At 53.2% G+C, this 13089-nt stretch overlaps 4 protein-coding genes across 4 annotated transcripts; 2 read left to right on the top strand and 2 right to left on the bottom strand.

The window, feature by feature from the left end:
- Nucleotides 1-2120: 2120 nt before the first annotated feature.
- PG986_004988 (cyclopropane-fatty-acyl-phospholipid synthase) lies at nucleotides 2121-3806 on the top strand (the record flags this gene model as incomplete). The annotated part of the gene is made up of 4 exons (XM_066841210.1): nucleotides 2121-2522; nucleotides 2605-3272; nucleotides 3353-3608; nucleotides 3696-3806. The coding sequence occupies 4 exons, from the start codon at nucleotides 2121-2123 to the stop codon at nucleotides 3804-3806; spliced, it is 1437 nt and encodes a 478-aa protein (XP_066701072.1).
- A 971-nt stretch (nucleotides 3807-4777) lies between these two features.
- Nucleotides 4778-5622, top strand: PG986_004987 (glycolipid transfer protein; the record flags this gene model as incomplete). The annotated part of the gene is made up of 3 exons (XM_066841209.1): nucleotides 4778-4939; nucleotides 4987-5102; nucleotides 5328-5622. The coding sequence occupies 3 exons, from the start codon at nucleotides 4778-4780 to the stop codon at nucleotides 5620-5622; spliced, it is 573 nt and encodes a 190-aa protein (XP_066701071.1).
- Nucleotides 5623-7008: 1386 nt separating this feature from the next.
- PG986_004986 (uncharacterized protein) lies at nucleotides 7009-7597 on the bottom strand (the record flags this gene model as incomplete). The annotated part of the gene is made up of 2 exons (XM_066841208.1): nucleotides 7009-7201; nucleotides 7269-7597. The coding sequence occupies 2 exons, from the start codon at nucleotides 7595-7597 to the stop codon at nucleotides 7009-7011; spliced, it is 522 nt and encodes a 173-aa protein (XP_066701070.1).
- A 2812-nt stretch (nucleotides 7598-10409) lies between these two features.
- Nucleotides 10410-11396, bottom strand: PG986_004985 (uncharacterized protein; the record flags this gene model as incomplete). Its single annotated transcript, XM_066841207.1, has 1 exon — nucleotides 10410-11396. One exon carries the CDS (start codon nucleotides 11394-11396, stop codon nucleotides 10410-10412), a length of 987 nt encoding a protein of 328 aa, XP_066701069.1.
- Between the last annotated feature and the right edge of the window lie 1693 nt (nucleotides 11397-13089).

The following is a 13089-nucleotide window of genomic DNA, read 5'->3' as shown; positions in this document are numbered from 1 at the left end:
GTTGGATTTGGTGTTAGGTGTGGTGCGAGTGCCTGGATACTGTGCCAAGTATATGCGGCTACAATGTGGGCGTAACTGTTGATGTAGCTATTTGCATGTGAGATCGTTATTGAATATCCAATACCAAAGTCCCGGGCTTTTGGGCGACGCGTTCTTCTCGGAAAGTCGCGTTTTGGCTAGGCCCTGGCATGGCAACCGCGTTAATTGATTGCACTGGCGGAATTGGGGGTCTTCTCCACACCACCTTCAGCGGCCAAGCTCTGGGCTCTGGGATCTCGGCTTTGCTGCTGGGCCATCTACAATCTGCTCTTGGCCAGCAAACATGATCTCAGCCTTTAGATGTTACCCGGGTATTACGACAAGCAAGTCAGTTGATGCTTCGTCGGCCAACGCCACCTTAGACAAATACCAAGCATGCAGACGACGACGGTGGCTTCATGCCAGCTCCCCATTGCAAAGTTTGGCTGGTCTTGATGTCCTACTTGTAGGTTAGTAGAGACAACCACCTGACCGCCTTGGTTACACAAAATCCCCGAGTAGGTCTGGAGAGTTCTCATTGGCACGATCCCAGCAACAGACCAAGACAGATTCAATCGCGGTGGCTACCGCCAACCGCAAAGGGCCCCGTACGAGCCACGTAGTTCGCAGTTCGTGATACACCACGTCGTCGGGAGCCTCGGGAGTTCTACGGCGACGGGTGCTCAGATCCACGTTTCTTGTTGCGGCCGCTGTCACACCGGAACCCCTCGTCTTCCTTCTAGTGCTGAAACCAAAACTCCCAAACTCCTGCGGTGCCAGTCGCATTGCACGCTAGCATCTCTCGGACCCCTTTGCCGATCCCATTTGCAGGACGAAACGGGTAATCTCGTCACCCCCTCCCGTGCCAGTGCCACTCCCACCTCCCTCATCGAGAACCGTCTGACTGCCGATTGTTTCCACTACGTCAACGGGGATGGCTGGTGTTTCCCTGTTGGTGAGCCAAGAAGGCATTGACTTTTGCTAGCTGCGTTCATCTTTGTTTCTTTCGTGTTGAAGATCGCCGACTGCTTGCAGGTAGGTACTTGCATATCAGATCCATCACCGTTGCGGTCGGATATTCCTGCCGGCAGTCGGCCGCATATGTCACAATGTCACGATGTCTCTTCCCACATCCCTCGCATTTTTGTATATACTGTATGACATATCACCTGGGAACTCACATCACCATCGCCAATGCTCGTCTTATCACGCGAGATGTGCAGGATTGCCTGCAGCTGGTACTACTGGCACTGGTGCACGCCTCAGAGTTACTTCGTCGCCAGTTAAACCTTTGCTAGCATCGGCTTATGCCCAAGCCGTTCTCAGCATCCCTGTTCCCCGTCCGTCGTCCCTGGTTCTCCGCAGCGGAGACCGGCCGCACTGGCAGGATTGCTTCATCTTTTGCCTAGGTAGATTCGGGCTGGTGCTAAACAACGCCTGTCTCTGGCAAGAGACGAGATGGGAGGGAGGCTGCATGCAGCTGGGACAAGCTGGGTGGCCAGCAAATGATACGGGCGTACTTTGGTAAATGCAACCAAGTTGCGCCAGTGCGCCACTATGTAACTAAACTGCTGGGACTCTTTCCGCCAGATTCGATGGAACCGAAGACAGCAGCTGAAGTAGACAAGGGGCGGTATCTGGGTATATGGTGTTTCCCATCCTAGCCCTACCACCACATTTTTCTCTTTGACATAAGATCTGCCTTGCCTTGACTTGCCTTGACTTGCCTTGACTTGCCTTGACTTGCCTTGACTTGCCCACCGTAGAGTTCTACATATGATCGTTAGACTTGACATTCTGGAAGAATAATCGAACGGAATAAGCTTAAGTCGCCTGCCACACCCACCTGCCTGGAATTCCTGGGAAGCTGTTTGCATTAGCTAGCGCCCGCGATCGTTTACACCATCGGAGTCTGTTCGCCTGGTCTTCGCATCATCACCCGTCCAACCCGAGGGCCCTTGTTTTCCCTTCTTTGTTGCTTGGTTGGTATAGCCGGTGCAGTTCGTGCGGTCTCTAAACAGAGAACCCCCCTCGATTCTTATAGACTTCGGCTTTACTTTCCCGGTTAACTGCAACTTCGATAAGGGGGACACATACATACAATGGCGCCCTCCCTGCTGCCGGATTTCGTCTCGCGGCCCCTAATGCGCGGGGCCGACCTCGTCGGCACCAAGCTGGGCAGCTCGACCTGGGGCCCCGCCCTGGCCGTCGCCAAGCCCGCGATCCTCTCGGTCCTGTCCAAGATCGAGGTCGGGACCCTGCTGCTGGTCGACCAGCCGGCCGGGACGCGCCTGGTCTTCGGCCAGAAGCTGGGCGCGAGCCCGAAGGAGATGCCGAGCCACAGGCAGAATGCCGTGCGCAAGGCCGACACGATCCCGCGCGTCGAGATCGTCGTCAAGGACGACTCCTTCTGGATGCGCCTCTTCCTCTTCGCCGACATGGGCTTCGCCGAGTCCTACATGCTGGGCGAGTTCGACTGCGAGGACCTCACTGCTTTCTTCCAGGTACGTCGTCATGTCTTATCTCGCGCATGCGATTCTGGATGAGAGAAAGGTAGGATGATATCTAATGCGCAGTACTTTTTAGCTCTTCATTATCAACAGAGACCAGATGGGCAATGGAACGACGTGGTTCTCTACCATCTCCGGCGCCATCACCAGCATCGCGCGGACCACCAACACGCTCTCCAACGCGTTGCTGAACATCCAGGCGCACTATGACATCAGCAACGACATGTTTGCGGCGTTCCTGTCGCCGGACATGACCTACTCGTGTCCGATATGGAAGCCGCAGTCCGCTGGCTCTTCATACCGGGAGGAGACGCTGGAGGAGGCGCAGATGACGAAGTTACACCGGTTCGTGGATGGGGCCAAGATCAAGCCCTCGGACCACGTGCTGGAGATCGGGACGGGCTGGGGCTCGTTCGCCATCGAGGCAGTCAAGAAGACGGGCTGCCGGGTCACGAGCTTGACCCTCTCCAAGGAGCAGAAGCTGCTTGCCGAGGAGCGCATACGCGCGGCCGGGCTCGCCGACCGCATCACGGTGAAGCTGATGGACTACCGCAACCTCGCGGTGCCGGACCGGCCGTACGACAAGATCGTCTCGATCGAGATGCTCGAGGCCGTCGGCAATGAGTTCTTGGCCACGTACTTTTCGCACATGGACCGGCTGCTGAAGAAGGATGGGGGGATTGCCATGTTCCAGTGCATCACGATGCCGGAGAACCGATATGAAGCGCTCGGGAAGAAAGAAGAGTGAGCAAACCCCCGTCAACGACACTCACAGATCTGTAGGTATAAAACAAGCTTGAATCGTGAACTGACGAGTTGTTTAGCTTCATTGCGAAATACATCTTCCCCGGTGGCTATCTGCCCGCGATAACACAGCTGCTCAACCACATCAGCACCGAGTCCAAGGGCACGCTGGTTGTGGAGAAGGTCGAAAACATCGGCGGGCACTACGCCAAGACGCTGCGGCTGTGGAAGGAGAAGTTCATGCAGAACTTCGAGTCGACGATTGCGCCGGCGCTGCGGCGGGAACATCCGAACATGACGGAGGCCGAAATCAACGTGTTCCGGAGAAAATGGGAGGTAAGTGGGAACATCTCTGCTGCACGACATTTCATTCATCTCCTGCTTGTATGCGATGCGATTGGATCGAGCTAACGGAATCGATAGTACTATTTCACCTATTGCGAAGCGGGTTTTGTCACTAAGACGCTGGGTGACGTGATAATTACGGTGGGACGCGAGGGCGCCCTGGAGTTGATGGAGGATATTCCCATCTGACCCAGCCGCATGGACGAGTCGGTACGGTACAGATCTTGATCTTGCTAGCGGTGACCCGGGGAAGGATGCTTCCCGTTTTGGGGGTCCAACGAATTTTTGTTTTGCATTTGCATAGCGCAGCGTGCAGCCCCCAATCCAATTGGAGTTGTAGATACTTAATGGACGGCGTCGAATCAGTCAATGGCAGGAAATGCGTAATCTGCTGAGCAATGCCTTGGACGAGTACTTGGTGGCATGTTCAGTCCGTCCGTCAGGCGGCGGGCCCTGGACCGAAACCACCTAAAACCCTTGACGTCCAATGTATTTCTCCGTCTGTGTCTTTTTTTTCTTCCTTCCGGCGACAACCTCAGCTCTTGAGGTATCTGTAGAGTACTCCGATGGGAGATCAGATATCCAGAATCACCAGAGTTTTCCCGCCCATGAATTGTTCCATATCATCAGTTCCAATCCCATCAGGTTACCCGACCCAGATGTGAGATCATCCCTACTGCGCAGGAGCTGTTACGGCGTCACGGGCATACGTAAGAGGCCAGGGAGGCTCTCGAACAGCGACCCCACCAGCGGCTGGGCGACCCCTCCTCAGCCAGCGCCAGCCTATCCGGCACAAGCCCCCTTCGCTCTATTGGCATGCTAGCAGCGCGGGGTCTAAACAAACCCCTGATCTAGACACCGCCCCTTCTATTGATTGCTCCCTCCACCTCCATAAATACATCCAGTCCCATCTTCCTTCCGATCACCACACATCAATCAAATCAAACGTCGTGCTGGTCACATAGAAGAAGAAGAAAGGTACGAGAGGCCCCAATCAAAGCTTCCTGCCCGTCCCCTCCCAGCCTCATCTACATGCCAACGTACCCTCTTTCTTGCAGTACATCCCAACTAACATCTGACCCGATCTCGTCGACAATAGCTTAAACGAACAAACCACTCCTCAAAGCTCCATCCCAACCAACCCAACCAAAATCAACATCATGTCGGTCCCTACCTTCCCCACCGGAGGCACCCTCCTCGACACCTTCAAGAAGTCCTTCGTCGACGTCCCCGTCGATGCCGACAAGGACAACGCCATCGCCACCACCGACTTCCTCGATGCCGCCGAGTCCCTGACCACCATCTTCGACGCCCTCGGCTCCGTCGCCTTCTCCCCGTCAAGAACGACATGATGGGCAACATCAAGAAGATCCGTGAGCGCCAGCTCGCCGCCCCCGCCGAGAGCGCCACCCTCCAGGAACTCGTCATCAACGAGCTCAAGACCAAGAAGCACACCGCCACCGAGGGTCTCGTCTGGCTGGTCCGGTATGTCTGATCTTCTGCCTTGATACTGCACACACATATCCCGCGATGCATGCATACTCCTGCAGCAACTGTCTGCTCAAAGGCATGCTCCCTCCCATCCAATGTGGGAGATAACGTCCCATTCTTCCCCCCGACGCGGCATGAGCTTCATTCCTCCCACCCTCCCTACCATAACAAACAACTCAAAAGCATTCCCCCGCTAACATTCTTGTGACCCTTTCCCAGCGGCCTGGACTTCACGTGTATTGCACTGAGCCAGAACGTGGCCAAGGACAGCGAGGAGCTGTCCGACTCGTTCCGCAACGCCTACGGCAACACCCTGAAGCCCCACCACAGCTTCCTGGTCAAGCCCGTCTTCAGCGCCGCCATGAGCGCCTGCCCCTACCGCAAGGACTTCTACAGCAAGCTGGGCGCCGACCACGACAAGGTCGTCGCCGAGCTCCGCCCCTACCTCGCCGCCCTCGACAAGATCGTCGCCATCCTCAAGGGCTTCCAGGACCGCAAGGAGGCCAAGTGGTAAATATTAACATTGCCAAACAACAACAAGAACAAAAAGAAGAAAGAAGACGAGCATGGTCGGGCATGGGTTTTGAGTTCGGATTGGGGGGCTAGGAGCACTGGTTCGTGGTCAGCAGCATTGCTACGCTCTGCTGGTGCTACATATGCAAAGACCTCAATAGCCTACCTGGATGGAGGAAACAGGCGCTTGGAAGCCCCTGTATCACGATGGAACGGTATCATGTCATGAGAAAAACGGAGAAACTGCTGAATTCACGAAAGAATACAGTCCATTAGAGACCATGGCTATTGCAATGGCTATGGTTCGCAGAACCACACATTAGGCTTATGTTCATGACAAGTGATCTGGTCGGTGCCTGTGAAGTATCTCATCCTTTCTCATGGTTTACGGAGAAGAATGTGGGGGGTGTGCGGACACACGTAGAGGCGACCCGAAGGGCAACTGCACAATGGCTACATGCCCAGTGGCTGTCTGCTTCCTCTCTCTACCGGGGTAACGGTCTACCGAATGGGCAGAGTCCGCTTTTATCCATGCCGGCTGAGCTCGGTTTGCTTCGCCATTCGCTAGCGTCCAGAAACGCTGAAGGCAGTAGGGGGGTTAAGAACGTTGGAGTAGTGTTATACACAGACAGCACCGAGGTTTTATCAGGGCGTAGGTATGCCGCGAACCTGGTAGACGGGATCTGGGTCATGTAGATTGATGGTGTGTGTGCGTTGGCTAAGAGCTTCATTGGCCGGGGAGGGGCACATGTTGCTGTACCCCTGAGCGTCTGAATGGTCTCGGGTATTTGGTTTGCGGTATTACTGCGTTAATGGGATGTGAGGGGTATCGATCCTGGCAGGTTCGAGTCGGTGGTGCAGCTTTCTACCTACCCTCTTACTAAACCCAGGATGTCACTGCGTATGGAACTGCCTCTGACCTCTTGCAAACTTCAGGCTATTGGAGATTACACATTTTCAATGAGGAAATCCGGATTGAGGGCCAAACTCAAGTTCATTGACCATTTACAGGATTACGGATACACGAAGGGCCAATTCTGGTACTCGGATATATTGAAGCTGTACCTGCAGCATCCGATTGAGCGAGTGGCTACATACTTATATGGTGTAAGGAAAACCAAGTCCGCTATGGTGTAAGTAATGACTGTCTGTCCTGCTATTTATCCTCTTAAGAATCCGAAACCGTGTCTCGGGGAATACCGGCATCAGCCAAATCTCATCCTAGGAAATGACGACTGGAAAAGAATGGATGGACCGCCCACCAGGAGGGGAACCGAAATACTAATGAAAGGGAGATGAAGCTCCAGGAGTAGGAATAGAATAGACTTCCCAAAGACTCCAAATTGAACCCCCTACGCTTTTTGCACATATTCCAAGCCCATTGCTGCTAAGCAGGCCCCTGGCCGCTGCCACTGGCTTCGTTCCTTTCCTTTACTCTTTGTCTGTGTTTCAGCACCCCTTTGACGTTGTTCGCCCGCGCCTTTTGCAGCGCCTTGGACCGCTTCGCCTGGAGCGCGACGGCCTTCTCGTACGCCTTGAACGTGCAGTGGCGTGCGTTTGCCTTGCCGCATTGATTACACCTACGAGAGAATGTCGAAAAGTGGCAACTCTCTTTGCCCGCGTCCCGGCAAGGGTCGCATAGCTTACGCAGTTTCCCCTGGCGTCATTGCCCCTATACCGGTCCAAGTATTGCGCAGCCTCTGGGTCTTCTTCCTTTTGGGATCCCCCAGCAGCAGCTGCTGCTGCTGGGCCTGGTCCAGCAACCGGGCCTTCTCTATTACCGGGTTCGTCTTCTTCCAGAATGGCTTCTCCTTCCTCTCCGTCGTCCGAAGCGGCACCTTCTCCGGGGGCTTCAGGGTCGGTCTCACCTTGGTCTTCGTTGTCTGGATCGCTCTCGGCGTGTCCCCATCCGCTGGGACCAGCCTGCGCGTCGTCGGAACCTTGATACTGCTGCTGCCAGATTGGCAGGGTCCCATGCTGGGTATATGGGACAGGTGGGTTGCCAGACTGGCCCTGATAGGGGCCAACACCTTGGTTCATCGCTTCCAGCACCACGGCGAAACTCGCTGCGCTACGTAAGCGCTCCTGGGCAGGCCCGACGTAGCCTCTGGAGCCAGCCTTATACAATTGGGCCTGCGTGGTCCCCACGCTCGTGTCCGCCTCGGGATGTTGAACCATTACGTCGGAAAGGTCGACTAGTTGCAGGAATTCTGCAGATTGTCCGGACCACCAACACGGTCGGCGAAATCGCCAGCATATGTCGCATATCCCCCAACGGGTCACCAACAGAGTGCCGTCGGTCATTGTCGCCGTCCAAGTGCAATTATGCCCCATCACCTTGCACTGGTCACAACTCGCGTCCTCGCCTGAAGAGTCGGCTGGAGGGTCCATAGTGTAGAGTTTGAGACTTCGTCCACAATGCGTAGAACTTGGTTACTTTGACGGTAAGTGCGCTTCTTTCGTCTCCTACCTTGCATGCTCTGATCTCGTGTGCTCCGAGCAGTAGAGAGTCTAAAATCTGCAGGAGGCGAGGTACGGCTTATATGCCCGTTCGACTCGAGCGCAATGCCACCTGTCAATGACGAATAGACCAGCCCAGCTCAGCAATCAATCTTCCCTTGGTCACGTTGGGTATCCTGAATGGTCTTCCATGATGGTCGTTTTCAGGTCAGAAGCTCGAGGGACAGGCACAGGCGACACACAGGCTTGCTTGCTCGTTGGTACTGTGTGCTGACTAGCTCAAAGAGAAGCTGTTTTGATCCCTTACTACATGATGTCTTCTCAACTGTTATATGGTGTCTTTCTCATCCTCCATTACATTCCGCATGAGGCAAAGTTCCTTATGTAGAGGCCAATTTAAGCCATTACTATGGGCGACTAACTAGTTCGGCACATTCGAACCCTCAATTTGGCCAAAGCAATATCACCGCTTCGAACATGCGATCGGGTATTTGTCTCTCCCGACTTTACTGTGCTCTTAGGTACCAGATCGGCCAGAAACGGGGGTCGCTTGCAGATATGTTTCCACCATGATCGATTGCTCGCTAGTCTCGCATGCGCGTCGACAAGCTGGCCTAATGAGATGCCTCATTCTTACCCCTGTTCGCCAATTGGGCTTGATCCGGCCGATGAGTGCCTGGTTAGATGACATATCATATGTGGGCGGCGGGTTGGTCTTGGTTTTCGAATTCCCAGGCCGGCTTCCTGTGTTCCTGGACCAATTTGCCGGTGACACAGGAATTCCAAAAGGATCCCAAACCCATGTGGGAAACATCATTCGCAGGCATCATCCGTATGAGAAGTTCGCGCTAACATCACCGCGTCTACTGGGAACCTTCCAGGATATTCAAACTCTTCGAGGGCAAAACAGTCACAAATCGCTCTAAGCACCAGATCCCAAGCTCGCAGCAACGTTTCATGTCGTTGAATGCGGAATCGACTGCTTGGGGCATGTTCGCAATCGTGCCAAACACTCACCTCGTTAGGGAAACAACTCGAGATTGTCAAGAGCGTGTCTACTTGGGCTTGTGACGGGCAGTCGGGCACCTACGTCCAACAAGAACGGCACCAACGCTTAGTCCGAACACGGGAGTGGTGATCGCTCGGTAGCAAAAAATAAGCAAACACTTCGCCATGAACACTCGTACAGTGATAAAGAAGTGCAGGCATCTGGTTGACCACCAAAAATACGCCTGGGTACTCTACCGTGGCATATGTTACCAAAGGTCTAAACGCATTCAAGCTGTGGGTGGGACACTGGCAAGATGCCATGAAGTGTCAAGTTTACTATAGAGACTGCAGTTTCATGCAGTATACTCCACCCCTGACATCTATTGTGGGTACTCATGTCCTATATGGCAAACACATATACTTATGTAACCATGACTCGGGGGCTGCTCTGTGAGCTGTCGTCTTTCATTCACCTGGGGCAAGCCAGGACATCAAGCGGATCTAGGCCTGGGATACTGTGTATTCGAAAAGCGAGCTGCAAAACGAGTTTCTCATAAAATCCACGATAGTATCGCTAGGCACATACATACCAGACGCATACACCTATGCGATCAACACAGGAACAGACGCGGCTTGGCACTCGATGCTCTTGGCACTCGATCAAACTTGCGATCCATCAATTCCAGCGCGGGGGGTTAGTGCTAACGCTGACAGCAACACCACCAACCCCGCCCCGAACCTCTCCCACCAATCCCTTTTTCGCCTGCGACCTTTACTCTCGAATGAAGGCAAGGATTGCTTGTTCTTGGCATATGTCCTTTTACGTATACGATTTCACTTAGTCAAGAGTAAGCACTACATTGTGAGCATCCTACTTCAGGTCAAAGTGATAGCAAGCGTAGCAGGTAGTTCTAGCGATAAAGGGTATGCTGTAAGTGTAGCGTACGACTTTAAACGAGCGACTATGTGAGGAAAGACAAGCACCGATATGATGTATGTAAGTAATGACAGTCCTGATAAATCCTTTCCCGGCTTTCCGAAGCCCGTGGTTGCATATTCCATAGAGACAGTTCGCACAGTCGGCCGTGTCTTCGTGCGGTCTCACTTTGTGCTGACCCTGTGTTTCCCACGCTCTTCCCGAGCTTCACTTGGTTGGCGTCATATGTGGTAGCTGAAAGAGACTACCTACTTCTTATGCCTCCTCCTTTTCCCTGCGGTGGCTGTTGCGTAGTGTCGGGTTCAGGCCGAGGAACCAGCGTCCTGAAAGGCCCCCTGTTCGACGGAAGGGCCGCATGCTCCTGAGTGACTGCTTCGGGCGGATGGGCTTCACTAGGTAGTCTAAGCGGATAAAAACTTGGCAATCTTCGCGTCGAGTTCCCCTAGTTGCCTTTTGATTGCCTGGACCATCATGTCATCGCCCTGGGCATTATATTCGCGATATTTCTCATCCACTCTCGCAATCTGGTGTTGCGTGTTTTCCACCTCCCCAAACTGTGGCTCAACCTTCCTCAGCTCTTTAGCTGCTTTGACGGCATCATAGGTACAAAGTACAGTAGCCGGTAACGCCGGCTCTGGGCCTTTTGCCTTTTCAGCGCATATACCACATGCTCCTCCACCAATTGAGCGCCCACAGCCGTCCCCTTGGCCTAGAAAGCAGCGATCGCAGTCGGAAGCCACCTGATTATATTGTCGCTTGCCTAGATTCCATCGCAGGTACCATCTAACTCTGACAGGGTCCTGTACGAGCTTTCTCACGGTTTCGCTGTCGAGACTCCATGGATCCGCGACAGCCTCCCACGCATTGGCAGCTGCTTGGGGTGCTGCCCCCGTCGAGCCTGAGCTGTAATCGACAGCACCAGTCGGGAGTTCTCTTCCGGTTGGGAAGTTGCTGGCGCTTTGGAGAGCATCCTGCATGAGTGGCTGATAGTCACCCTGGCCAGCTTGTCTGGTTCGGCCAGCAGTTCCCTCCATCTGGGTCGCCCATCTTAAGAAGTCCTCCTTGTCTAGCTGTAGTAGGATTCTGCTTTTTACGACCTTCACAGCACCATCATGGCCGCCAAATCTGGCATAGGCATCGCGATACTCTCGGGCGACAGTGTTTCCCATATAATCAATCGTCTTCTGTTGAACTTCGGGACTGTCGATACTCTCCAAGTACCACTGGTCAACATCATCAGATTCAGAGTCTTTAGGCCTGTCCAGAAGTACGAGCCAGATATTGACAAGCTTAAGCGTCACAGTCTCCGTTTGGGTCGACCAGCAAGGCCGTTTCCGTTGGACACATGGATCGCATGCTTCCCAGGGCTTGTTGTCGAACGTTTTCATAGTGCGCTTGCATTCATCGGCTTTCTCGCCGCGTCTGCACTGGTCGCAGGCCTGGGACATATCTTATAATGTGAATAAAGTGTGTAATAACAACGATTTTTGCTTTGGGTTTCTTCTTTCCAGTGATATTGGACTCCTTTTCTTCCTTGGACCGTGGGGGAAGTCGGGAATATATATATATGTCCTTCCAGGCTGGTACGAAGTCCGTCCAGCAGCGATGATGAGGCCAGGCCGTGCCTGCAAGCTTCTTTACCGGACATTCTCGGATCCACTCGCAGACTGTTGGTTTCTCTCCCAGAAAACATCGGCAATGTGATAAACAGCGCAGACGAATGCTTTCTCGTTGGCTCTGGTCTTGGTCACTGGGAAACAGCGACAAGCAAGCTTGTACTGGTTGGAAATGGAGTCACGCTCTCAAATTTGCAGCAAACCCAACCCAGCGGACATCCTAGCCCATTCTTTCATAGGAACATTACTGGTATCCCGCTCTTGATTGTACAGTGCGTTTCTCTCAAGTTGAACAGGCGTTGTTAGGAGCATGTACCAAACCATCACGAAACTCGGCCCTTACAAATGGAATGCAGGCAGAATATGTAGAGTACGAAAGGCAATTATGCGGTGAAACAGGTCTGAGTGATTTCTTTAATATTGATGTTAGACATGAGAATCAACAGATCCGGCCATCCTTGACCCACCAGGCCATGGGCTTACAAACAGTGCAGCTCACCCTCTTGTTTGCTTATAGTTTTGAGCATCAAGTCCAGGGTATCGAGTTAGTGGCTACCTGGCAAGGTAGCACTGCATGATTCACGTTCCCCGAGGTCATCCATGTACAAATCAACCTTCTCCGCGGTTCAACTCGTTTATCTGTTGGCAGGTTGATTCCGATTACCCATCGATTCCCTTCAGATTTCCATTCCAGGCATATCTGATTCCAACCCACTTTCTGGCAAACAAGGAGAAAGCGATACAGAAGATCTTGAGTTGCAGATTCCCTAACGCCTATGTTAGATACCCGGGCAATCATGACCGCTTTTGGAAACGGCCTAATTCCTGCCCCTTTTCTCCACACAAACAGATACGCCTTCGGTGCCCTGCTCTTCTTCGTTCTGATTCTCCTTCTTTCCCTCCATAGCTTATTCGATGCTTACTTCTTCCGTCTCCTTCGTCCATCGTCCATATAACCTGCCATCTCCCACTGGCACACCTCCTGTCCTCGAGCGAATTAGCTACCTGTTATTCGATAAGGACCCCTCCTTGTCGTCATTTTCTCGGCGCCATAAGATCTATGGCCTTCCTAGAAGACCATATCAGCCTATTTACTTGAGGGTAGTATCCCCTCAAGGTTTGGCCAGCTATCCATGACTACTGCCCGGTCACTCCATGTATCGTGGCTCACGTTATCCTGCTTGTGCTTGTGCACACGTAATGGGGGCCATCCTTCCATCATAATTTCCCCCTCCCTTGAGCCGCCCTCGGAGATGGCTGTACGTGTTTATAATGCACAACCTGTCGGGGTACGTTGGCCATTTATGCACCAGCCAGAAGAATGTCCTGGTTTTCACCCAGCCCCTGACCAACTCCCCGTATGGACATTATGTATATGACGACAGATACTATAGTTTGTACAAGGGATATACCAACCCATGAATAACGAGCATGCAAGGTTTCTTCGCTATAATGCAAGACTTAC

This window comes from Apiospora aurea, assembly GCF_038362705.1.
Source record: "Apiospora aurea strain CBS 24483 chromosome Unknown utg000004l_segment0_segment0, whole genome shotgun sequence".
In the NCBI taxonomy this organism is placed as follows: domain Eukaryota; kingdom Fungi; phylum Ascomycota; class Sordariomycetes; order Amphisphaeriales; family Apiosporaceae; genus Apiospora; species Apiospora aurea.
Note: the sequence above shows the minus strand (reverse complement) of the source record. Positions and strands in the feature narration are given on the sequence as shown.